The 24,900-nt window shown below is 41.8% G+C and overlaps 1 protein-coding gene and 1 long non-coding RNA gene across 9 annotated transcripts in view; one reads left to right on the top strand and one right to left on the bottom strand.

Moving 5' to 3' along the window:
• Window positions 1–24,900, top strand: part of TPP2 (tripeptidyl peptidase 2) — a 121,744-nt gene that overhangs the window by 24,408 nt on the left and 72,436 nt on the right. For 3 of the 8 annotated variants that reach the window (XM_055245162.2, XM_055245167.2, XM_055245166.2), the window contains exons 1-2: window positions 15,000–15,262; window positions 22,765–22,893. The exons of 2 other annotated variants lie outside the window; for them this stretch is intronic. In XM_055245162.2, coding sequence (XP_055101137.1) covers window positions 15,098–15,262; window positions 22,765–22,893 — 294 coding nt within the window. In that variant the 5' untranslated portion in view covers window positions 15,000–15,097. Of the gene's footprint in view, window positions 1–14,986; window positions 15,263–22,764; window positions 22,894–24,900 lie in introns of those variants that run through there. 3 more of the 8 variants (XM_055245163.2, XM_055245165.2, XM_055245161.2) reach the window with 3 other exon arrangements.
• On the bottom strand, window positions 11,409–14,883 carry LOC129464140 (uncharacterized). Its single transcript, XR_010115909.1, has 3 exons — window positions 14,501–14,883; window positions 12,913–13,026; window positions 11,409–12,638 (listed from the first exon to the last, which is right to left on the bottom strand). It is a non-coding gene; the product is annotated as an uncharacterized lncRNA (long non-coding RNA).

Below are 24,900 nucleotides of genomic sequence, written 5' to 3'. Positions count from 1 at the left end.
GCCTCATGGCAACCACAGTTGCATTCCTATACACTCACAACAAGCTATCCAAAAAGGAAAGTAGGAAAACAATCCACATCTTTTTCAGGTTCTATTTAATGCCAAGCTTTTTTTTTTTTTTTTTTTTTTGGGCATGTTTTTTGCACATTTTGTTGGTAATCGTGCTGTTTAAAATGCCCCCCAAATAGAAGTGCTGGCTAGCGTTCTTAAGCACAAGAAGAATATGATGTGCCCTTATGGAGAAAACACAGAGAAACTTCATTCAGGCATGAGTTCAGTGCTGTTGGCCATGACTTCAATATTAATGAATCAACAGTATGGTTCATCCAGGAAAAGGAAGTGGAAATTCATCAGTCTGTATTCAAGGGCACTCCAGAAAGTGCTGGAGTTATGTCTACAGTGTATTATAAACCTGTGTGTATTAGTTCATTTTCACACTGCTATAAAGAACTACCTGAGACTGGGTAATTTATAAAGAAAAGAGGTTTAATTGACTCCCAGTTCCACGTGGCTGGGGAGGCCTCAGGAAACTTACAATCATGGTGGGAGGCTAAGAGGAAGCAAGGTACGTCACACGTGGTGGCAGGCAGTGGGGCAGGAAGAAATGCCACACTTTTAAACCATCACATCTCTTGAGAACTCACTACTGTCATAAGAACTGCGTGGAAGAAACTGCCCCTATGATTCAATTACCTCCCACCAGATCCCTCCCTCAACAATTTTTCCAAACAACTTTTATTTCCTCATAGTCTTCCCTAACCCTGCGGAACAAGAAGCTGCCATTGACTCAGTCCCAGGGTAAGGCTGATATCTTTTCTACTCCCTCAATATACATTTAAAAAAATGCCTGCTAAGTATTATACAGGAAAAGGGTTGTATGAATTGTAATGAAGGGATTACAATTCAATATGAGATTTGGGTGGAGACACAGAGCCAAACCATATCACTATGGAAAACATGGATTGATGAGATAACCACTGATTTAAAAAGCATGTGGACAGCATTGTTTCGAGGCTGAAAGCCAAAGACATTTATGTTATGTTCCTTAGGACAAGGAAAATGTTAAACCTTCCTCAGCTACTGGCTGGCTCACTCATTTCATTCAAAAGGCCAGATGGCATGAGATGTTGAACTTGCAGCTGAGGCAGGGTCTGCAGATCAAGAGGCTGAGGAAGAATTTTTAAAACCTCTGCTGGAGCAGGTGAGGTAGCAGGGCTGGAAAGGCCACTCTGATTGGGCTATGAGGTCGAAGTGCTCCCTTGGGACTCAGTTGGCCTACAAAGATGCTGGCCAGGTATCCTGCCTGCAATGCGTGCTCAGAGAGTGCCAGTGCCCAGCAGAGCTGACCAAGACAACCACAACAGTGCAGCTCGCCGTCTTCACCCACATGCCAGGCAGCTTGCTCTTCTTACTTGTCATTCTCCATCACTACACGGCCACCAGTAATCCCAAGAGGCAGGAGTATGAGTGGGGCTTCTCTGCCCAGGGTTCCAGGACGCAGTCTGAGATGAGATGGAGGGTGTGAGGGGCTTTCGCACTTCATTTCACCCCTCTCCCCATCACAACATACAAAGCAACGCCACCTGGATTTTTCCAAACAACTTTTATTTCCTCATGGTCTTCCCTAACCTTGTGGAACAAGAAGCTGCCACTGACTCAGTCCCAGGGTAAGGCTGATATCTTTTCTACTCCCTCAATATATATTTAAAAAATGCGTGCTAAGTATTATGCAGGAAAAGGGTCGTATGGAAGAGCAGGTTTTGAACACCAGTGACGCTGGCTTGTTTTACAAGGAAGTTGGCAAATAAATCTACCTAACAGGGTGGCATTTCAGTTGACAAAAATGTTTCAGCCAGAAGCTCACAGGAAACTAATCCTGTATTTCCTAGCGTAGGAGCAATGGTTCAGTATTTGCTAATTCAATGTTTGCTACAACCTTATAGAATATAACTACCGTGACTAACAAGGATCACCCGTACCTCCCTGTCATGTTCAACTGGGGCATGTCCATGCTTTCACCAATGAAATGGAAGCAGAGGGGACATGTCTGACATCCAGGCAGAGTGTTCAGAGCACTATATCCTTCACTATGCCCTGTTTTCCATTAACCACATGGTCGTCTAGCAATGTTCTAGTCTACAGCTTCTCCATGAGCCAGAGCCTGGACAGAAGATGTCAGGGAATAAATCAATGATGATCGTGCCGGAGAGAGAGAACATGTGGTTTGGAGTCATTGCGATTTGGGGAGTCATTTTGATTACAACATAACCCAGGCTATCCTGATAGAGAAGGCTCCTGTATAATGCAGACAAAACATCATGTTGGCTCAGATGAAAATGTTAGCAGTGGAGGAGATGAAAAGTAATCAGATTCTGAGCGTTTTCTGAATATCAAGCAAACAGGTTTTGAAGATGGATTGGATGGATGGCAAGAGAGTGAGGAGACAAGATTTTTGGACTGAGCATACTAGAGAAGACAAGTAGTTAAGTTTGGAGCATGTAAAGTGTGATATTCTTATTAGACATCCAAGTGGAAATATCAAACAGGTGTTAGAATGTAGGAGAGAGGTCAAGCTGGAGACTCGCATTTTAGAATTTTCAGGTTGCTGATGGTACTCAGAGCCATGCAATTAGATTTCATCATCAAAGGCATAAGTGTAGGCAGAAAAGAGAAGAGGTTCAAGGACTGAGTCCTAGATCATGCTGACATTCAGAGGTCAGAAAAAGAAAAAGAGTAACTAGCAAAGGAAGCTGAAGCCATGAAACAGGAAGACATGAGGAGAGAGCAGTGTTCTCAAAACCAAAGACAGTCTCTCGAGGAAGAAGCAGCACTCAACTGTGTCAAATGCTACGAACAATCGTCAAGTAAAAAGATGAGGCTCAGCTTTCAGAATTAGCAGTGTGGAGGTCCTTGAACAGACAGTTCCAAAGGTGAACCTCATCCTAGTAGATTCTTAAGAAAATAAGAGGGGTTAAATTAGAGAAAACACAAGTCAAAAATGCACAAAGCTTAACCTTGTGCCATCTGGGAAGGGAGACAAGTTTACAGGGTCCAGCTCCAGTATCAAAAGCAGAGCAGAGAAGGTGCATTTGAAGAGGACAGGCAGGAAGCTGACAACTGGCACACTGCTCCATGGCATACAAATATCTTAGAGAAACTCCCCAGTTTTAGTTATCCATACTGTAGTGCTATACCAGAACTAAGTACAGCAAATAAATACAGTTTAGCTCAGTGTTCTGCAAACTTCCTGATGATGAGAATCACCCAGGATCTTTGTTTAAAACACAAATTATGATGCATCTCTACTAGAGCTGCTGATTCCATAGGTCTTAGGTGGAACCGAGGTAAACTGTATTTTTAACAAGAGTGCTGGGTGACTCAGATCTTTGGGCAGGTTTGGAGACACTAGTTGAGGAAATATTTTTCTCAGTATTCAAGTAATAGATATCTGCATCTGATTTTAAAGTGTGTATGGGGTCTCTGTGTGCATATGTAAATGTGAGTGTATTTTATATATTGTATACTGTATACACACACGCATATATTATGTAATTTTGTTAAACATTTTGTTTTAAAAAATATGTACACAAAATCTTCAAGAAATCAATTAATAAAAAAGATTTTAATTATCTAATGTTTTATAAAGCCTCTTCTCTTTCCTTCCTACCTTCTCCCTATTCCTTTTATATTACCCAAACCACCTCCAAAACACCCCAAAACAGCTTTATGAATTCAATGGGAATTGGCTCCTTCTAAATGAATACTTATAGTCAGTTTTAGAAGACTTCAGAGAATTCTGTCTGGCACCCCAAAATGTGACCATCCCAGTTCACATGAATACACACACAAAGTGATTTTTATAACCAATTCTCTATTTGTCATTATTTTATTAAAGAAAAAAGAATAGTGCCGCAAGATCAGACATGTCTGTTGTTTAAAAAATTAGATTCTAGAAACAGTATAAATGTATCTGTCCATAAAATATTTGACAAATTATAAAGTAAATTTTGATGATCTACCTCAAGAAAACAAGGTCCCTTTACTATATGGCTAAGCTGATTTTTAAAAACATTTCTTGCAAACTAAGAAGTCCTCCTTTAAAAAAAATTGTGTACTTTAGTAAGTCTTAATTTGAGATGGTGTAAATCTGACCAGTTTTGGTTTTGTTTATTGAGTCTCTATTACATACAGCCACATTTTAATAATAGCAAATAGCAAATAGTTATTAGCACTATGGAAGCTATTTTTTCTCATTTAACTGTTTTTTTTTTTTTTTTTTTTTTTTTTGAGCGAGAGGAAGTCTTGCCCTGTCACCCAGGCTGGAGTGCAGTGGCCCGATCTCTGCTCACTGCAACCTCCGCCTCCTGGACCCAAGCAATTCTCACGCCTCAATTTCCCGAGTAGCTGGGATTACACATGTGCACCATCACATCCATATTTGTATTTTAAGTAGAGACAGGTTTCACCATATTGGCCAGGCTGGTCTTGAACTCCTGGCCTCAAGTGATCCGCCTGCCTCAGCCTCCCAAAGTGCTGGGATTTCAGGTGTGAGCCACCACGCCCGGCCTCATTTAACTCATATAACTTCCAGATTGATGACAGAGGAAGCAGAGGCCTTGCTAAAGGTCAGGTAGCTAATTAGTGGCAGACCTAGACCTCGAAGACAAAACCCTTTAACTGCTGCCCAGATGCTTTTGCTACCATATTGTTGGCTTCTCTTGTTCACTTCAGGATGTTCAGGATCATCGAGATTCGCCTTTAACTGGAATCCTAAACCTGGCAAGTTTTTCTGACATTCCAAATGTGGGCAGATGGACAGGTTTTATGAAGCCCCGTGCAGGTGCCACAATTGACAACAGCCCAGTTAGGCAGGTCCAGGCATGAGCCCATCCAGTGAAGCACCACAGGGCAGGAACTACACCTTGGACAATGGCTTCACTGTCTGATTTAATACATGTCTGCCATCCTCATGGTGATTTATTGTCATGGAATTCAGTGAGAGAATATTTTTGCTGATTAATATACATCAGGAACTGAAGTGAAACAAAATAAGTACTATATGCCCTGTTCTAGCAGAAGCTGCTTTAAGTAAGGGAAAATTCCATATGATGTCAAATAAAAGTGTCAAATGTAAGGATACAAAGGAATCACCTGTCAACCCAAAAGCAGAAGCTGATTGGACCAGAAGCTCACCGTAAGTCCCCATCACACACTACATACCCATTTGCTTCTTCTCTGCCTCAGGTCAGGACTCTACTCCTGGTCCATCGTCTATGTCCAGAAGGTAAGTGGGTTACATTCTTCTTGCTCACTTAGCAGGGACTGTGGGTTGAATGCCTCTAAGGATGGGAGTGGAACTTATATAAGCCATATACAGACATCTGACTTTGTCAGAACTAAAGTAAATGAAGACTCTTATTACCCAAAAGGCTTATGTTTTGGAAAAAACTATACTTGCAAGAAAGTACCCATTTCCAGCTTCTCAAGAGATTTAAAAACAAACACATAGAGTTAAATAAACTGATATATCCAAACAAATTAATAGTATGCCTGATTAACAAGAAAGAATAAAATTCTATGTACGAATATTCATCAGGAAATATTGTGAAGCAAAAAACAAAGAAAAAAATAAAGTACAGGACAGTGAGTATAGTGTATTACAATTTGTGTAAAAACGGAAAGAGGAAATATATGCATCATATTCTTTGTATGCATATGACATTTCTGGAAGGATATACAATTTAAGTCTAGAGAATTTTACACTCTTCAAGCTGCAATGTTTCTTGGGCATTCCTTTCTGTCTATGATACTACAACACATAATGTTATCCTGTTTTCGTATTATTCTTTTTTTCTCACTCCTAAGAATACCAAGTAATAGAGTTAGAGAGACTATGCAATCAGTAATTACCAAACAGTGTAAACATTTGATATTAAAATAAATTGGGCGAATGCACAAAGATTTGAGAACGTATTCTGAGTCAGAAGCGGTGTGAGACATCACTGGGTATGGTAGAACACAATTCTTTGGCCAGGGAGGACATAGTGTAGTTCAACCACTATTTCTGAAGCACTCAAGTGCTAGGTGGTATATAGTTGGGAAGATAGGACTCTCAGATGACCTGGGGTAGTTTTTTCTATCCAGGGGGTTATCCATGAGTAGAGGCCTCCCATGTCTGTCTAGCAGTTCACACAATGTTACTAACCGTGGAGGGGGGGCACTTCCTGTTGTAGATGATGCAGGACACGAGAGCACCAAAACTGGGAGGATTCTTGGCTTCACTCAGGAAACAATTCAAGGGCAAGCCAGTCGTGTTAGCAATCTTTTATTGAACAGCACTGCTCCTTGCAGTGCACCCAGAGTCAGCAGCATACGGGCTCTTGGCAACTGTGTTTATACTCACTTATACCCACTTACAACTGCATGCAAATTAAGAGGCGGGTTAATGCAAATTGAGGGTCGGGTTATTTAGAACTTTTTAGGAAAGGGGAGGTAACTTCCAGGTAGTTGCCATGGAAAGATGTGTAGCTTTTGGGTTGTTGCCATGGCATTTGAGAACTGTCATGGCACTGGTGGGACTGTTTTATGTCAATGAGCAATGAGGGCAGTGAGGGATCACTGAGACCAGGAAATAAGTCCTGCCAGTCCCCCACCTCATAGATACTCCATTACCAATGCTTCACTAGAGTGAAAACAAAGTGGACATCAGTGAGGGCGTCGGGGCAATCAGGACCATCCAAATGTCCAAGTTATTGTTCCTGCTATGGACTGCATATGTGTTCCTTTAAAATTCATGTGTTGAAACCTAATCCCCCAAAGTGATGGTATCTAAAGGTGGAGCCCTCAAGAATGGGATTAGCGCCCTTATAAAAGAGGCCCCAGATACCTCCCTTACACCTTCCCCTGTGAGGACACAGTAACAAGACAGCTGTCTATGAACCAGAAAATGGGACTTCACCAGACTGAGTCTGCAACTTGCTCTTGCATGTCCCAGCCTCCAAAACTGTGAGAAATGAATTTCTATTATTTACAAGCCACTCGGTTTACGGTATTTTGTTATAGTAGCCTGAATGGGTGAAGACTGTCCCCATAGGCACACGATAGAACTGCACTTTTTTGCCTCCTTGAACTTGGCCGCGGCCATGAAACTTGCTTTGGTTAATGAAATGTGAGCAGAAGTGATGGAAGGTCTGGAAGCTGATGCCTATTTCCCCACATTCTTGTTTCTCCTGCCATGGTGACCAGCTACATTCCAGACAATGCAGCCTTTCAACCTGAATCCAAGGGTGTGACAACTTGGAGCAGAGCTCTCAGCCAACTGGGAATGGAGATGCTGCATGAGTAGACACGGGCAGCATCTTTTAGCTCACCGGAATTTGGGCTTGTATTCTGCCACAGCATAGCCTGGACTATCCCTGATCGACACAGAGGTCCTAAAAAGTTATTTATTGAAAATTCCAGTGAATGACTCACAGCTGGAGAAGGCAACAAAGAGGAGCATAGAATTGGGCTTCATGCCCAGGACTGAGCTTGCAGATGCAAGATGCTGCCCACGAAGCGAAGCCCCTGCCTAAGCCCCCGCTCTCTGTTTCCCCGTACATACCATCTGCCCCACACAAATAATCAAGGCCACCTGCCACATCATTCTCTTAGGTCTTTAAATCTACAGTCTCTAGTGTCCTCTGGAAGTAAATGGATTCACTGTTCTGCCCAGTTTCTACTGGTTCTGCAGAGGGAAGGGTGAGCCTCTGGTCCCCGGGACAGCTGTTCAGAGCTGTTGGGGAGAAAGGGAGAAAAGGCAGCTCTGGTCCCACAGATGAGAGGAAAATGGTGAGAGATTTCACCATGTTTTGTGAGATACCTGAAATTAAACACACCTCACCACTCCAAGTATTAATTTCCTGTCAAAAGCACCTATTTTTCCTATATGAAAAAATCACATTTCTCCTATTTACATAAAATTGGCTCTTTTTTGTGTAAAGTAATAACCCTAACCTTATAATGCTAAAAGTACATCTCCCCATCTCTGGCCTGGGAAGGCATTTTGTAAAAATTTCTTGCAGTAACTGACAATAAAAGACACCATTCTGAAATTGATTCAAATTTGATACAGCTTTTGGGGTGTCTGAGTCTTTTTTTTTTTTAATATGGAGGCTCACTCAGTCACCCAGGCTGGAGTGCACTGGCGTGATCTCGACTCACTGCAACCTCCACCTCCCAGGTTCAAACAATTCTCCTGCCTCAGCCTCCCAAGTAGCTGGGATTACAGGCACCTGCCATCATGCCTGGCTAATTTTTGTATTTCTGTAGAGATGGGGTTTCACCATGTTGGCCAGGCTGGTCTCAATCTCCTGACCTCGTGATCCGCCCACCTCAGCCTCCCAAAGTGCTGGGATTACAGGTGTGAGCCTCTGCACCCCAGCCCATTTTTGTTTTGCTTAAAGAATATCCTGTAGTATTTATTTTTTGCTGCCTTTCTGGTGACACATTGCCTCAGCCTTTGTGTCTCTGAAGATGTCTTGATCACATTGTCATTCTTGAAGGATGTTTTCATTAGCTACAGAATTCTGGGTTGGCGATTATTTTCTTTCAGCATGGGTGAGCTGTCATCTCATTGTCTCCTGGTTTTCTTCATTTCTGTTCGGAATCGGTTGTCAATCAATTGCTGCTTCTTTGAAAGTAATCTTTTTTCTCTGGCTACTCTTGCCTTTTCATTTTTTTTTTTTTACTATGATGTCCCTAGATATAGTTTTTTTTTAAATTTATCTTGCTTCAGGGTCATCGGACTTTTTGAATATATAGGTTTTCAACACTCAGATATTGCTTCTAAAGCATTTTCTTTCTCATTTCCTAAAAGCTTGTTAGAACTTCCCACTATTACATCTATTACTCTTTTCATCTCTTCTGTGTTTTTCATCCTTTTATTTTTCCAGGTATTTTTTAGTATTTTCTTGCAATCTATAATTCTCTTTGGCTAAATGACAGTAACTATGAAACTCATTCTTAATTCAGAAACCGAGTTTCTTAATTAACAAACTGAGTTCCTAATTTTATTTTGCTTTTGTATTTTTCAGTTCGAAAATTTCTTTTTGGCTCTTTCTAAATCGGCTTTGTCTTTTTTAAGTTTCTGATTTTCTACCCAAATGCTCAACTATATCTTTATCTTCCTGAATGGAGTAAATGTAGGCATTTTAAAGTATTTTGCTTCTGCCAAGCAGAACTAGCTGAGTGGGTTTCAGCCTTGGCTACCCATTAGAATAATCTGGGTAGATATAAAATATCTCAACGCCCAGGCGAAAATCCAGACCAATTAAATCAGAATATCTGGAATTCTGGGAATCTGTGGGCTCAAGTAGCAATACTTTTAAGGTTCTCCAGATGATTCCAATGAACATATACCATTGAGAATAATCACCTTGATCCAAGTTCAGGACTTAATATTGTCTATAATGTGATATCCCTCTGGGGGCCAGTCTAAGTTTACTTTCAATTTATTCCTACTTGTCGGGTGTGGACTTTGCAGCCTCAACCCAAAATACAGGTTTTCCATGCTGTTCCCACTCTTGGCAGGCTCTGGCCGCCACTCTTGTACCCATGGCCCTGGGAGGCTGTAAAAATAAATTCTGTCTCTCAGCTACCTCCTTATGCACTGGCAAACGCCCTGAAAGGCAAAGCTGTCTTAAATGTTAGGCCTAAGTCTCTGAATTTATGTCTTTTACAGGAACTCTTTGCCACCCTGTTAGCTCTCTGATCCTTCAGGAAGGTATCTTTCAAGCAGGTATTTTTCATACATTGTCCAGTTCTCACTTTCACCAGAAGGCCTCGTCCAAATTGCTTAGTTTACCATTTTATTACTGGAGGCTCAAGTACCTGGAACTTGATGTTGTGTAGTTTACTTTGGTTTGGAGGTATATATGTTAGCCAAGTGGATATTTGTCACGATTTCCTGGCATCATTGGAAAGCCTTCCTATGTTTGTGGAATTTCCCACATTTTCAGTCCTGCTCCCCATGTAAGAAATCAGAACTGCTTGATCAGGCTTCCATACAGCCAGGCACAGCCTTGTAACTTAAACTTTGCTGATCAGGTCGCCCTGGCTTTTAGACTGTTTTTTGGTAGAAATGGTAACGACGGTTTTTGCCTTTGGGGGGCAGCAGTGGCGAAGCTTCATGCATCCGAACCTGTTTCTTTGGTGTGAGCTATTTTAGTTTCGGGTCCTAGGGGTGGGGGCGGACGTGTTCTGAGGAGCAAGGATACATGTTAGTGCCTGCGCGAAGTCAGATAGTCAAGGGTCCACAAAAAGCTGGGAGAGGCATCAGGCCGCGCGATGCAAGTCTGACCCCGAGGAAGTAAGAGAGGCAGAGAGGCTAGGTGGAAGCGCCCTGGACCACCACGCGGTCCACGCAGTCCAACTTGGCAAAGCCGGCCGCAGAGTCCTGGAGCCTGAGACAGCCATCCATGAAATTGTCCGCCTCCCGGAACAGATCTGCTCCAGCATCCCTCCCGCTTCAATCACGGGCTGGGAGCCGCCCATGGGAGGTGCGGCCTCGCTGCAATGCTGAGGAAGATTTCAAAGCCCAGCGGCTGGCACATGTAGGATGCTTATGCAATCTCTAGAGTCTTGGGAAATTAAATTTTAAAATATTCTCTAAACGATAGGCTGCAGCAATAGTTGCAAGGAAGGCGATTCATAGAAAGCTATTACCTTCCACCGCACCTGTGCCTTGGATTGCAGCCTTAAACGGGGCAGGTGATAGGAAAAACATCTGACTCAGCACTTCCTGCTTTGAACAATGCTGGGTGAGAGAAGTGGCTGTGCCTCCAGCCTATTATTAATACTTTACCCTCCATAAGGTGACTAACGCCTAGGTCCGCTGACCTTGTTTTTGCCTCTCCTCCTCCTCCTATTTTTTATTATTATCTATTATTACAGATCATCCATATGTTTCTCTACTTACACTCCCTACTTGTTTCCAATATCCAATGAACTGTCACACAAACTGTCTTAGCATTAAAAATTCCCCCCAGTGATAATGTCACTAAATCAAAGGAGGAAAAATGTAAGCACTGATAATATGTACAACATTTGGCTTGAAGACAAACAGTAAATGACTGTATTGAGTTAAAGTGATTTCAGGGGTTATATAAAATAGTGGGTTTCAAACTGGTACAAAGTCATGGACAGTTTCGATGAAATCAATTTCTAGATGCCTGAAGTCATCCACTTTTTTCTAAGCTTATCTGCCTGACAGCGTGCCTGTGGCGGAAAGACATGATTCTCTTTTGCACCTATTTCACTGCTCAGTCTCCCACTTTTTAGGGAAAAGGAACACATCCTGAATCTTACAATTATGTACCACCTGCAGGTGTAATAGCCTCTGGGGCATCAAATAAAGGGACAATTTGACATACTATCACTAAAACTGTATTTAATATCAAAGTCCAATAACCAATCCTATCCATATTTTTTTAAACCAAGAACAATTTTTGTTAAGACCACAATTAGCAAAAAAAGTTACAGCATTTTTGAAACATCCCAGAATCTATTATGAGGAACAAGGACTAGGGAAGAAACACCAAAGCATAACAGCATATGCTCTGCTGTGTGTTACGTTAAACCACTTTTCATTTGTCTCATTAAATCCATCTTTTCTCCAATTTAAGCAAAGGTTATATAGCAAAAGATGACATTTGTCATATGAGTGATTCTTAAAATGGGAGCTTCAACGTACGTCTGAATTTTGTTCACATCACTTTCTGGGCATATTATGTAATACTTATATATCCTGGTTTTGCTTCTTAAGAATTGATGATTCAATTTTACAAGAGACAGAGACATACAAATCTTATCCTTTTAACTAGTCCTGTCATGAATGGAAGCATGACTTATTTATACCAAGCATCTTTTTAAGAACTCTATTTTCAATAAAAAATTTTTTTGTCCTATAATTTTTAATCAAAGCTTAAGACTTACTCATGTTGTTGTAATCAACTTTGTAATAACTGAAAGATAACCCAAAAGAATAAGTGTAACATTTTTCTTCCAGGAAATTTTTAAAAATTAATATATTTTTATTGCAGATGATGATACATTATCAATATGCCTTTCCATTATAAATGCAAATTACATTGGGAAAAAATTCCGTAAAGAATGGAAATAAAGTTTCCAGAAGAAATAGTGATGTAAAATGTCTGCTTTTAAATGTTCAGATATCTTATAAATAGTTGATGGTAGCTATCAGAGTTACATTCAACTGGGTATATTTACATGAGAAACATGAAAGTTTCATTAAATAATAACAATAATTATACTATGCCAGAAATTACATCCTTTATGATTTTTAAAATTTATGACAGGCCAGGCGCAGTGGCTCATGCTTGTAATCCCAGCACTTTGGGGGGCTGAAGCAGGTGGATCACCTGAGGTCGGGAGTACGAGACCAGCCTGACCAACATGGAGAAACCCCGCATCTATTTAAAAAATACAAACATTAGCTGGGTGTGGTGGCACATGCCTATACTCCCAGCTACTTGGGAGGCTGAGGCAGGGGAATCACTTGAACCCCAGGAGGCGGAGGTTGCAGTAAGCCGAGATCACACCATTGCACTCCAGCCTTGTCAAGAAGAGCAAAACTCCGCCTAAAAAAAAAAAAAAAAATATGACAAATTTAGACTTCATTTTACAGCTGTATAAAGGGATACATAACTTTTTGAAAAACATGTTTATGGGATATGTAAGCAAAAAAAGAAAAATCTGGCCGGGTGCAGTGGCTGATACCTGTAATCTGTGTACCCTGGGAGGCCGAGGGGGGTGGATCACCTGAGGTCAGGAGTTCAAGACCAGCCTGGCCAACATGGCGAAACCCTGTCTCTACTAAAAATACAAAAACTAGCCGGGTGTGGTGGCACGCACCTGTAATCCCAGCTACTCGGGAGGCTGAGGCAGGAGAACTGCTTGAACCCTGGAAGTGGAGGTTGCATCCGAGATTGTGACATTGCACTCCAGCCTGGGCCATAGAATGAGACTCTGTGTCAAAAAAGGAAAAGAAAAGATAAGGAAAAGAAAAGAAAAATCTAAAGAACATTGTTACGGCAGTCTAATAAAAAGTCTGCCACTTAGGTTTCATAATGAACTGTTCCTTCCCCATTTATTCATTGGGTGATACTCTGGCAAAGTCATGCACATGGTGTAGTAGAACATACTGGGCAGAGATTGTGAGAAGACAAATCCAGTGTTTTCATTAAACTGTTTTGTAATCCATGACGGTCAGTTAACTTTGTTTCTTTATCAGTAAAATGAAGTGATTGGACTATGGTTCATTTGAAACTGGGAGCCATTCTATTCTATCACTATAAGCTCTATACTGAATGTCTTCTGCAAGTTTGTTATTCTGTTTTCGACTGTGTTAATTTGAAATTCTTTTCTAGAGGTAATGTAAACAGTTGGGAATAAGAAGAAAAACATTCAACTTTTCTCTTTTTCCTCTGCACTAAAGAGAACAAGCTTGTCTAAGACTTAAGGACTGAATAAATGATCAAGGAATCAGCTGAAACCATTGCACAGCCATGAGAATAATTTTTGAGACTCCATAGAGGATCTCTGAAATTCTGTGGGTTGGAAACCGCATGCATAAGGCTTTCCTTTATACCAGGTATTCTTAACTTGGTGTCCATAGACAGAATCCACGGGGTTCAAAAACTTCCGTAGAAAAAAGATACAAACCTCCTAATTTTTTTCACATTAAGTATGAATGTAGGCAAAAACCAGGGTAGTATTTGCTGTTATGTCACCAATAAAAATCAGTTCATCATACTACAGTTTTCACTGCTATCTCCAAATAATTATATTCTTCACTATTTTGAAGTTATGGTAGTTCATTAGCCTTGGCCCTAACTCCTGTTGTTTAATGCAAAAGAAGCACACCTGTAACTATATACACACATGTAAAGCTCCTGCTATATAACAAAATTGCCTTTAGTATTTTTGATAACTGCATTTAAACATAATTTATTTCCTGGGTAGTCCTATATATTTCATTGTATGCATTTTAAAACACTGCTTGAGAAATAGGCCTCACCAAATTGCCAAAGGGGTCTTCGGCACAATAAAAGGCTAAGATTACCCGGGCATGAGCATAGACATAAAGATCACCAGAGGACCACTGTGCAGCTTGCAGCAACTGACGGCAGGCACTGTGAATTTGGAAAACTGCAAATTATGGCTCTATAATTGAGTGGAGAGCCGTAAGGAGCAATCAGAAACTTCAGTGTAAGAGGAAAAAATGATGTTTTTCAGAAATCCCGGAAACTAAGGATCAGCAGAGGATAGGAGGGGCCCATTTCAGTCTCGTGCTTTGTTACTGGCTACAAAGGCGACGGAATGGCCAACAACCCACTTCCTGTTGACTGAAACTATTGCCTGTCTCCACCCTATTGCTCCCCCTCACCCTCATCAAAGGGGCATAACAACACAGGGGAACCCAAAGTCTACACCCCCTAACCTACGACTTTCCAAAATCATGTCCGGAGCTTTCGCCGACACCGCAGGCTCCTTAGCGGCTAAGCGTGCGTGCGCCGGCTCCCTTGCCTCGGGTCAGCACCCCGGGGCTGAGGCCCCTGCAGCAGCCGCACCAAAATGTTTCATCCACAACCTTAAGTTTGGAAACTATCGTTTGCCCAGCGAAGGGTTCCCATTATTCCTGGCTTGCGGTCCATCTCCTTGCCCGTCGCTCGGGGAGTGATTCGGTCCGGGACAGCAGGACTCTTTGCTTGGAGGCCTGCTGTTGCCTAAAAACCCCAAGCGCGGGCCTCTTCAAGACCCCAGGTTCGAGAGCCGAACCCTCCAGTAATGTCCTCAGACTCCGCCCCCTTCACTGCAGCCCGGGCAATACTCGGGCCTAGCTCCTGAGAGCGGCGCCGTTGGCTTACGTGGAAGCACGTGATTGGCCACCGCTCCTTGGCAGGCCGGGATTGGTGGGAGACGGGCCGACCCCGCCCCTCGCCCCCGCCTCCGGCCCGAGGCCGCACGGGTGTCCTCGCGCTGCTAGTCCGCGCGCAGCCTGGCAGTTTGCCGCTTCCTCGTCCTCCATCCTGCGTCCATGGCCACCGCTGCGACTGAGGAGCCCTTCCCTTTTCACGGTCTCCTGCCGAAGAAGGAGACCGGAGCCGCCTCCTTCCTCTGCCGCTACCCGGAGTATGACGGGCGGGGGGTCCTCATCGCTGTCCTGGACACGGGGGTCGACCCGGGGGCTCCGGGCATGCAGGTGAGGCAGCCGCCGAGGGCCCGGGCGCGGGGGCGCGGGCGGCCGGGGACGCGGGTGGGGACACAGTCTTGGAGCCTGGCAGGCCAAAGCCCCACTCTGCGGCCGAGTCCGGGCCGGGGTGGGCAGAGGTCAGAACCGGGCGCGGGAGGGACGGGCGCCCGTCAAGGGGACTCAACGGTGCACAGTGCCAGGGTCGCTGGGCGGGCGAGGGCCCGGACCCCAGGTTGGACCGTGTTCCCAGCTCAACAAAAGCAGCGTGCCCGGCGCGGCTGCCTGGGGGAGCCTGGGTCCCCCTTTGGCCCCAGGGACTCCCCTTCCTTCTCGCTTCGGCGCTGCCAGGCCGGACCCCCCAGGCTCCTTCCCTCCACGCCGCCTTCCTCTGCATACCCCTGGTGCCTCGGACACAGGTCGCTGCCTGACGTTTTTAAAGAGAATTTTACAGCTTTTATCATTGGGTTGGGGTGGAGACACCAGATAGGCAACTGACATGTGAGAACTTAATGTTTAGGGATCGGGAGATTTGGTTTGGGGAAGAATCGTTTGTCTTTAAGCACGAAAGCTGGGTTTCCAGAAGATAACCCAGTCCGCTTCCGGAATTGTTTCCTGTGGTAGTTTTGTGCATTCTATTTTTAAACGATCTTCTGCAGCGTATTTGCTTAGGGTCATTGAATCTTCTGGCTAGTCTTCGTTTACATAAGGAGAATTCAGTTAGGTTTGGTTTGGGCGAGCTTCTCAGACCTGATGAAATTATGCGACTTTTTTTTTTTTTTAAACCTGAAAACATACGACATTTTAAAAAAATTACTTAGTTTTTTGCCTTAGGCAACTTTAAAATCTGTAGATTCAGGGTATCATACCAGAAGGTAGTTTTTTTGAAAGTATGTTGTCTCTCGTTAAAAGCATTCTGTTTAAAGTCTTTAAAGTTTAACTTTTGTACATTTAGCCCTTTACTGAATTCCAGTAACAAAATTTCACCATTGTTCAAGATCCATCTCCCAGCATCCCTGACTAATCCTACTGTATGCTGATCTCTCGTTGATCAGCCCCTGGCTATCTTATCCTCCTTTCTACACTAAACACTCATCCTCCTCCCCACAATGTCCCTTCCCTTCTGGATCCTTTATCGTGCTTTCTGATTATTGAGGTAGCATTTTGGAAGTAACGAGGGGGAGTCTGGCCGAATCTGCTTAGAAACCCCTGGGAATCTTGATTTCTGGTGTGTGTTCTTCAGCACCACTCTGGAGTACAGCACACCTTTTATGAATCAGAAGAGGATCAGGTACTGAATTCCCTCCCGGTAACTGGAGTTGTATAATTGTCGTTGTATTAATAACTTAGACTTAAAACAATGACAGCTATCAACTCATTGAGGCTTTATGACAAAGTAGTAATGCTTTCCATTCTGCTGTGGAGTGTGTTTACTTTTTATAGGATAAGTGGGAGGAGAACAGCTGGGATAAGTGGTTCACCGGTTCTTTTGTCAGGATAATAAGAGGGTCAGAAAAGTTTGGAGAAGTGCTGCTTGGTAGAATTTGTTGGTAGCATTTCCAGATCTGTTTCTCACATTCTTCTGTTACTCTCTCTAAAGTAGCAATAATTTTCACCCCACAGCATTGTTGTGAAAATTGATTATAAGAGGACTAATTACATGTGACTTTTTAAAATGCTCAAGAAAAATATTAAACTATTTTGGCAATGATATTTTATTCTTTTATATATATATAATTTCAACTTTTATTTTAGATTCAGAAGGTAGAAGTACAGGTTTGCTACATGGGGATATTGCCTGATGTTGAGGTTTGGGGTGTGATTGAGCCTGTCACCCAGGTAGTGAGCATGGTACCCAGTAGGTAGTGTTTCAGCCTTATTTCCTCCCCTTCCCTTTGGGATCCCCAGCGTCTGTTGTTCCCGTCTTTGTGTCCATGTGTACCCAATGTTTAGCTGCCACCATAAGTGAATAGAAGTTTACGCTGGATGTTTCATCACCAGCTATTTGGAGGGTAAATATATGTTAGATATTTGCATGTAATAAATATTCAGATAATAAAATATTGAAATAAAATGAAAGCATAACTCTTCTCTTTTAACAACCTTGACTCAGATATTGACCTAAACATAGCCAGTTAAAAGAAATTGGGTACGGTGGCTTGCAAACATGAGGATTTTTTTTTCCTGTACCTTTAACAGATTTATTTTGTAGATATATGTGTACATCATTAAGATTAGAAGATGGATAGAAAGAAAAAAGGAAGGAAAGAATGAAATAGGAGGAAGATAAGGCTGAATTGGCCATTTGGAAAGCCGGTTCGGGTCTGAATAAAGGACTAGAGGCACAAGTGAAAACTTGGAAGAACACAGTGGGTTGTCTCAGTCTTTGGTGACTTCCTTGGGCCCAATTCTTTTGTGACAGCTCTGTGGGCATGATAAAGTGGAGGATGGGTGGCATGAGAAGAGTAGTAGTTACGTAAGTGACTTCATATTTCCTCAGCCGATATTCAGGCACCTACCAGGTGCCTAAGTTTGTGTTAAATGATACAATCTTGCAAACTGTCACTCTTACAGAGATTGACAAGGGTTATTGGGGGGATGGGGCAGGGATTGGGGGCAGCACTGGCCAGTAAGAGCTGGACTGGTCAGGTTTCACAGACCAGATGGAACTTAGACTAGACCAGAATATATATATGCAATAGCCAGGAGGTCTCCCTTCCACCAGTCTTGATCCATCCTTCACATTTCTAGAGTTAGATTCCTTAAAAAAACAAACCTTGTATTATACCCTCATGTAAAACAAAGCCATTTTGGAATCTCAATTGCTTTTGTGTAAAAATAAAAAAAAAATTGAATGGTATGTATGAGGCCGTTTGCCATCCAACTCTGGCCTCCTTATGTAGCCTCAGTTCTCATCATTTCTTATGTCCATAGCCCCTTCATCCCCACCTTTCATCCTTTGCCTCCCCTTGAACATTTCACTCTTTCACTCACCTAGATGTTTCAGGTCTTTTTGCCAATACATGCCTTTGCATGTGGCGTTTCATCTTCCGTCAGGCTTCTACCATCCATCATCTGTAAACTCCTGCTTCATCCTTTAAGATCCAGTCGGGTCTTGACACCATTATGTTTTGGAAAATCAACTGATTTAATTCTCCCCCCCACAACACCTCGTATTTATGTGTGTGTTTGCCATTGTGTTAGGGCCTGCAGCTTCAGAGGTGAGTAAGGCCCAGTCCCTCCTGAGAGTTATTTAGGCTTTTTGTCTCTTTGCTGTTACAGCAATTTGCTCAGATCCCCTTAATAGCACCTGAAATATGTATTTTAGTATTTCTGTTTAGTTAACTTTTTCCTGGTTAACTTAAAAATCTTTGAAAGCATGTATCAAAATTGTATGAAATGTGCTTGTAATGTTAAATGTTTTTGTTGAATGGAAAAAATATATATGGGCATAATGAAGGAATATAATTTCCTCATGGAGGGAAAAAAAAGGTTTGAGGAGGTTATGAGTAGTTTCATAAAACTCTATTTTTACATTCACTAAAATTTTATTACCTTTCAGTTAGCTTTCCCTCATTCCCCCCAAGCTGGGTTTTGTGTTCTTACATGTTTTTATATGCTTTCATAGATAGTGTCCTAACCTTTTTTTTTTTTTTTTCCCTCAAAGACAGGGTCTCACTCTGTCACCCAGGCTGGAGTACAGTGGCACAGTGGCAGGATCACCGCTCATTTCAGCCTCAAACTCCTGGGTTTAAGCAAGCCTCCTGCCTCAGCCTCTGCAGTAGCTGGGACCCATAAGCATGTGCCACCATACCTAGCTAATTTTTTTATTTTTTTGTAGAGACAGGATCTCACCGTGTTACCCAGACTGGCCTGACCTCTATTATGTATTGTCCTGTTTTGTCATCATCTCTCTACTTACTTTTTCTTTCCAACTGATAGTAACCTTTCCAAAAGCAAAGATTGTCTTATTTATATTAATCATTATATTCTCAGAATAAAAGTCACTGGTTAATATTTACTAAATCTTTATTTGCTTAAAAGAATATTTTCAGTACCTTTCCTGAAATTTTAAGTCAATTCATTAACTTTGTGTTGTTTATGATAGATTGCAAACTTCCCGCCATTTGTTCTGGTCCTGTCTGCAAATGTTTGACAAATCTTCCAACCTTCACTAACTCCTCTACCTTAATGGTTACATTGGAGACATACACTAACTTAGATTCTTGACATTTTGGGAAGATCTTTGGACAATTTCTGTTTCATCCAGCCAACATAGCCCAGTAAGCATTTCCCAGTCTCCCACCCCAGGACCCAGGATTTAATACCGAAGCTCTTACCGATACTAACTGCCCATGCTTTCAATCCCTCTTTCCCATGTGAAGCCTCCCCCTTCTCAGAGATGAGGGATATAGTTCCATTGTTAGCAGTTCGCCTTCCTCCTTTCCTTTACTTCTCCCAAAACACCATGGCAAATCCTCAGGGGGTTTGACTTTTTAAAACCCTCCTCTGACCCTACGTTTCTGTTTTTGTCTTTTTATGTCTAGTGAAGTGGTTTTCTTTATCTAATATTAAAGTAAGAAATTCATGGATAGGATAATTGCATGTATAATAATTTGTAATGAAAATTTGTGTGTGTAGGAGAGAGATCCTTGTAAGTAAAGCATGTGGAAGTAGGTGACAAATAAGCCATTAAATCCCATTAGGCTTTTTTCTTTGCTCATATATTGATAATGAGGTTTCTAATGAGAGAGATGTATCTGACTTGTTAGTGCTCTCTTGTAATTCTTGATCTCAAGTCACTCAGGTTTGCTTATTGAGGTGAAGATAGGTGATTTGGGTTCTTAGTGTTACTGTGTATCTTTCAAATTCCATATTGGAATACATTTTAAAATAGGTTATTTTCTTATATGATTAGTACATGACCTAGCTAGTTTTAATTTTATAAAGTAATATCAACTTTATTTTGTTTCCATTTTTATTTTGGTAGATTTTCTTACATTTTTCTCTTTTTTAATTATATTTTTGAGACACATAGCCTTTCTCTTCAGAGTCAGTATCTGATTTAAGTTTTATAGCTGTATCAGGGTTTGGTATGATTCCCACAGTGATTTTTTTTAATTATAACTTTGAGCTTTCTGAGTATTAGAATTCTTATTTGTTACTCTTATAGGACAGTTCCCAAGAAGTAAACATCCAACTTGAGAATTACCATACATGAAAATAACAGCTGTGCCTGGGAGGCCTTTATGACCCCTTCAGCTATCAGGCCCTCAGTTGTTCCATGGCAACAAGATTGAAATGAGATTTGGGGTCCACCAACTACCCATTTGCTTTGTCTGGTAAAGGAAAAAAAAAATGTGTGCTTTTGTTTTCTCCACATCGTGAATTTCCCTCTCCTTCTTTAGGGTATACCTTAATTACAGAGCTTGGAGGTTATTGCAGAGGAAATACTTGTGTTGGGGAAAGGGGCGTGTTGGTCAGAAAGACCCAGAGCAGTGGACATTAAGCTTTGTCTTAAAGAATGTGAATTCTCCAGGTGGAATTGGAGTCTGAAGACTGTGCTCTTCCACTTTACTGACAGTTTCTACGGTTTTTATGTTTCTGTTTCTTTCTTGAGGATGGAGTTTTTTTTGTTGTTTTTTTTTTCCCCCCCAGTCTTTGTGTCTCTGTTTTCTGGCTGATTCCTGCTGGTAACTCAGTACATATTCCCGAATGCAACAAATTCCCTTTGGAAAGCGAGCCAAGAAAGAGCCCAGAAATTATTTTCCCACAAAAATATATAAAAATATATACTGTTACTTGTAGCAATCATGTTATGGCTCAAATGAACATTTGTGGACTGGCAAGAAATCAAACCTTTGAAAATCAGTCTTAGTGCTGAGTAACTCGTGTCTTGTAATTCAATAATGAAATATTTATTGAATGCCTGACAGGCACTGCTAGGTAGTGGGTATATGTTGGTGAATAAAGTAGACATGGCTCTTGCCTTCATGGAGCTTTCTATTCTAATAGGGGGAACAGATGAAGATCACCTACCTGTATAATTAGAAATAGAATTATGTTCTGTGAAGGAAATGAGGTACAGTGAGAAAAAATAATCCAGTTTAGGATGGCAGCTACTTAAAGGAGGTCATCGAGGAGGCCTTTCTGCAGGAGGGACTTTAATAGAAAACTGAGAGAAGTTGGAATCCTGTGGAACGACTGAAGAGATAAAGAATTCTAGGCAGAAGGAACCTGTTTAAAAAGTCATGAGGCAGGAAAAAGTTTGGCATGTTTCAGGAATTGAAAGGAGGTTGGCGTGGTTAGACTCCTGAGTAACGGGTTGGCAGGGGTCAGATGGTGCGAGGCTTTCTATGCGAGTATTCTGAGTGCTCCATGAATACATTGATGGGCTTAAAGGAGAGGACTGATAAAATACAGCTTGTTTTAATACAGGTTGAGTATCACAAATTTGAAAGTCTCCAATGAACATGTCCTTTGAACTTCATGTCGATGATTTTGGAGCATTTGGAATTTTCAGGTTAGGGACACTCAGCCTGTATTACTTTTGATGGGGCCAAGAGTGGAAACTGAGGGACCACTTAGGAGGTGATTCACTTCATGGAGGCAAGAGATGGTGGTGGTTTGGAAAGTTAGGATAGTGGTAGTGAAAATGTGATGGATTTGAGCTATCTTCTAGACAAAGAATTAACAGGATTTCCTGTTAGCTTCGCTGTGAGGAGTCAACTGAAGTAAAGAATCAGAGGAGGATTGTTAAGTTGCTGGCGTGAACAGCTGGGCGTGGGGATTCCTGGGTTGGCAAAGCCTGGAGAAAATCAGGTGGCGGGGGGCATGTTAAGCTTGAACTTCGTTGCGTTTGAGGCGCTAGTGTGGCATCCAATAATGGTGCCATTAAATGGTACCATTATTACTAAACATCTTTCTCCCTAAAGCTCTAAACTTGTCCAGCCCACAGCTCACCATCTTTAGATCTTTTCTCAAATGTTACCATCTCAGCAAGGCCTTCCTTGACCAGCCAAACTTATATTGAAAACCCCACACTAACCGTCTCCCTTCTCTGCTTAATTTTTCTCCATAGTTAATTTTCACCACCTGACATGTTCTTTTTTTTTTTTTCCTAATACCCAGTGTGATAGCACATCTGACATGTTTTTTATTTCACTTTGTTATTAACTGAACTGCTTTCTCGCTATAAGATCGTCAGGGATTTTTGTGTATGGATCACTGCCATATCCCCAGCACCTAAAATAGGGTGTGGTCTATAGTAAATGCTCAGTAAATATTTGTTAATTGAATATATGAAACCACTTGAAGGATTCTGTAGTGTTTCCACGATTAAATTTTCTTACTAGCATTTGTTCAGGCTTTTGGCTTAAAACAATTCAGTTCTCTTTTTTAAGTGAATGTAGATTTTGTATATACACACACATATATATGTGGATTTGCATTGTTCTCTTTAGGAATAAAAACCTAAAGTCTACCATTCATATTTTATTTTTCTTAATTTTCAGGTTACAACTGATGGAAAACCAAAAATCGTTGATATCATTGATACAACAGGAAGTGGCGATGTGAATACTGCTACGGAAGTAGAGCCAAAGGATGGTGAAATTGTTGGCCTTTCAGGAAGAGTGCTTAAGGTGAGACCTTTTGTATTCTTTTTGAATTTTTTTTTTTTTTTTTACTCTTGCCTCAAAGCATCTAATGTTTTTACCTTACATTTGGTGGTGGTATTAGTTATCCATTGCCATATATCAGATTACCTCAGAACCTCCTGGTTTAAAATGACAAATATTTATTACCTCGGAGTTTCTGTAAGTCAGGAATCTGGGTGTGGCTTAACGGGGTTCCTGTAGTTCACAGTCGCCCTGGAGGTTGCAAACGGTTAGCCATGGCTGTGACTTCAGCTGAAGGCTCAGCTTGGGAGAGGAAGGGGAAGTTTGTTTCCAAGCCTACTGGAGGGTCACTGGCAGGCCTTAGCTCCTTGCCATTGGGCCTCTCCACAGTGCTGCAGTACGTGGCAGCACCTTCCCTGGGGGAGTGAGCCGAGAGAGTCCCCATGATGAAAGCCACAGGCTTTTTATAAAAGTGACCTTGGAAGGGACCGCTATATTCAGCTCATTGGAAGTGAGTTAATAAATCTAGCACACGCTTAAGGGGAAGGGATTTCACAAGAAGTGAATCATTGAGGCTGTCTTACAAGAAGCCATTATTTTGTTGTTTGATGAGGTACTTAGAATTGGGCCGTATTTTTCAGTGAGCTTGCCAAATTTTATGTTTTGAATACAAAGATAGAGAAAGTAACCACATCATAGCTTTGCCTTCATCTTTTGCTGTCCCTTCATAGTATTCCCAGTGAACATGACCATGAAGAAATACTTAGGTTATAGTAGCTGTTAAGTTAAGTGGCCGGCTTTCTCTTTTTTTTTTTTTTTTTTTAAACTTCTTTTTTTCTTTTTTTTTTTTTTGAGACATAGAGTCTTGCTCCGTTGCTCAGGCTAGAGTGCAGTGGTACAATCTTGGCTCGCTGCAACCTCCGCCTCCCGGGTTCTAGCAATTCTCCTGCCTCAGCCTCCCAGTTAGCTGGGATTACAGGCGCCCGCCACCACGTCCAGCTAATCTTTCTATTATTAGTAGAGACAGGGTTTCACCATTTTGGCTAGGCTGGTCTCGAACTCTTGACCTTGTGATCTGCCTGTCTCAGGCTCCCAAAGTGCTGGGATTACAGGCGTGAGCCAGGGCACCTGGCCTACCAGCTTTGTCTTATTCTATGTCTTTGGTAGAAAGGCCTGGGTAAACTAAACATAAAAAATAATTATAAAGCAAGCACAGAGGAGCTCATGAGCTAAGGAGCATGAAGGATGACAAGAATTTGTGATCCTGTACTCTTAAGCAGCATTAGTTTGGTCTATAAAATTATGATTATTTAGTTAGCTTTTCCCACCTTTTACCATCTATCTGAATTGTTCTTAGGTCTTGTCTTTTAAATAAGCTTTTTGTGGCAGCATATTGGCTTTCTGTGCCGTGTAATAAAGCACCACAGACTTAGCCACCTAAAACCTTGTGTATTTCTGTATTTATTATATCACTGATTCCATGGGGTAGGAGTCCAGGCATGGCTTTTTGTGGGTCTCTGCTCAGAGTCTCACAAGACTGCAGTCAAGGTTAAAGGCTCAGCTGAGGCTCAGGCTTCTTTTCCAAGTTTACATGATTGTTGGAAAAATTCATTTCATTGCAGCTGTAAAACTCGTGATAGCTTGCTTCTTCAAGGCCAGTAAGAGAATCTCTGACCTTGGCGATGACCCCAGTCTTTCTTTTAAAGAACTCACCTGATTAGTTCAGGCCCACTGAGAATCATCTCCCTTTTGATTTGCTCAGAGTCCTTAATTGCATCTGCAAAATCCCTTCACCTTCTTTACATACCATAACGTAATCATGGGAGTGACATCTCATTATATTCACAGGTCCTGCCTTCACTTAGGGGAGGGACTTGGGTGTTCTTAGAAATCTGCCTGTCATGGGCAGATGGCAGCCATTAATAATCCAGGTTATACTTCCTTTTCCGTGTGTTATGAACTGATTATCTGTGTCCCATCCCCTGCCAAAATTCATACATTGAAGCCGTATCCCTCAGTGTGATGGTATTT

Source organism: Symphalangus syndactylus, chromosome 15, assembly GCF_028878055.3.
Source record: "Symphalangus syndactylus isolate Jambi chromosome 15, NHGRI_mSymSyn1-v2.1_pri, whole genome shotgun sequence".
In the NCBI taxonomy this organism is placed as follows: domain Eukaryota; kingdom Metazoa; phylum Chordata; class Mammalia; order Primates; family Hylobatidae; genus Symphalangus; species Symphalangus syndactylus.
Note: the sequence above shows the minus strand (reverse complement) of the source record. Positions and strands in the feature narration are given on the sequence as shown.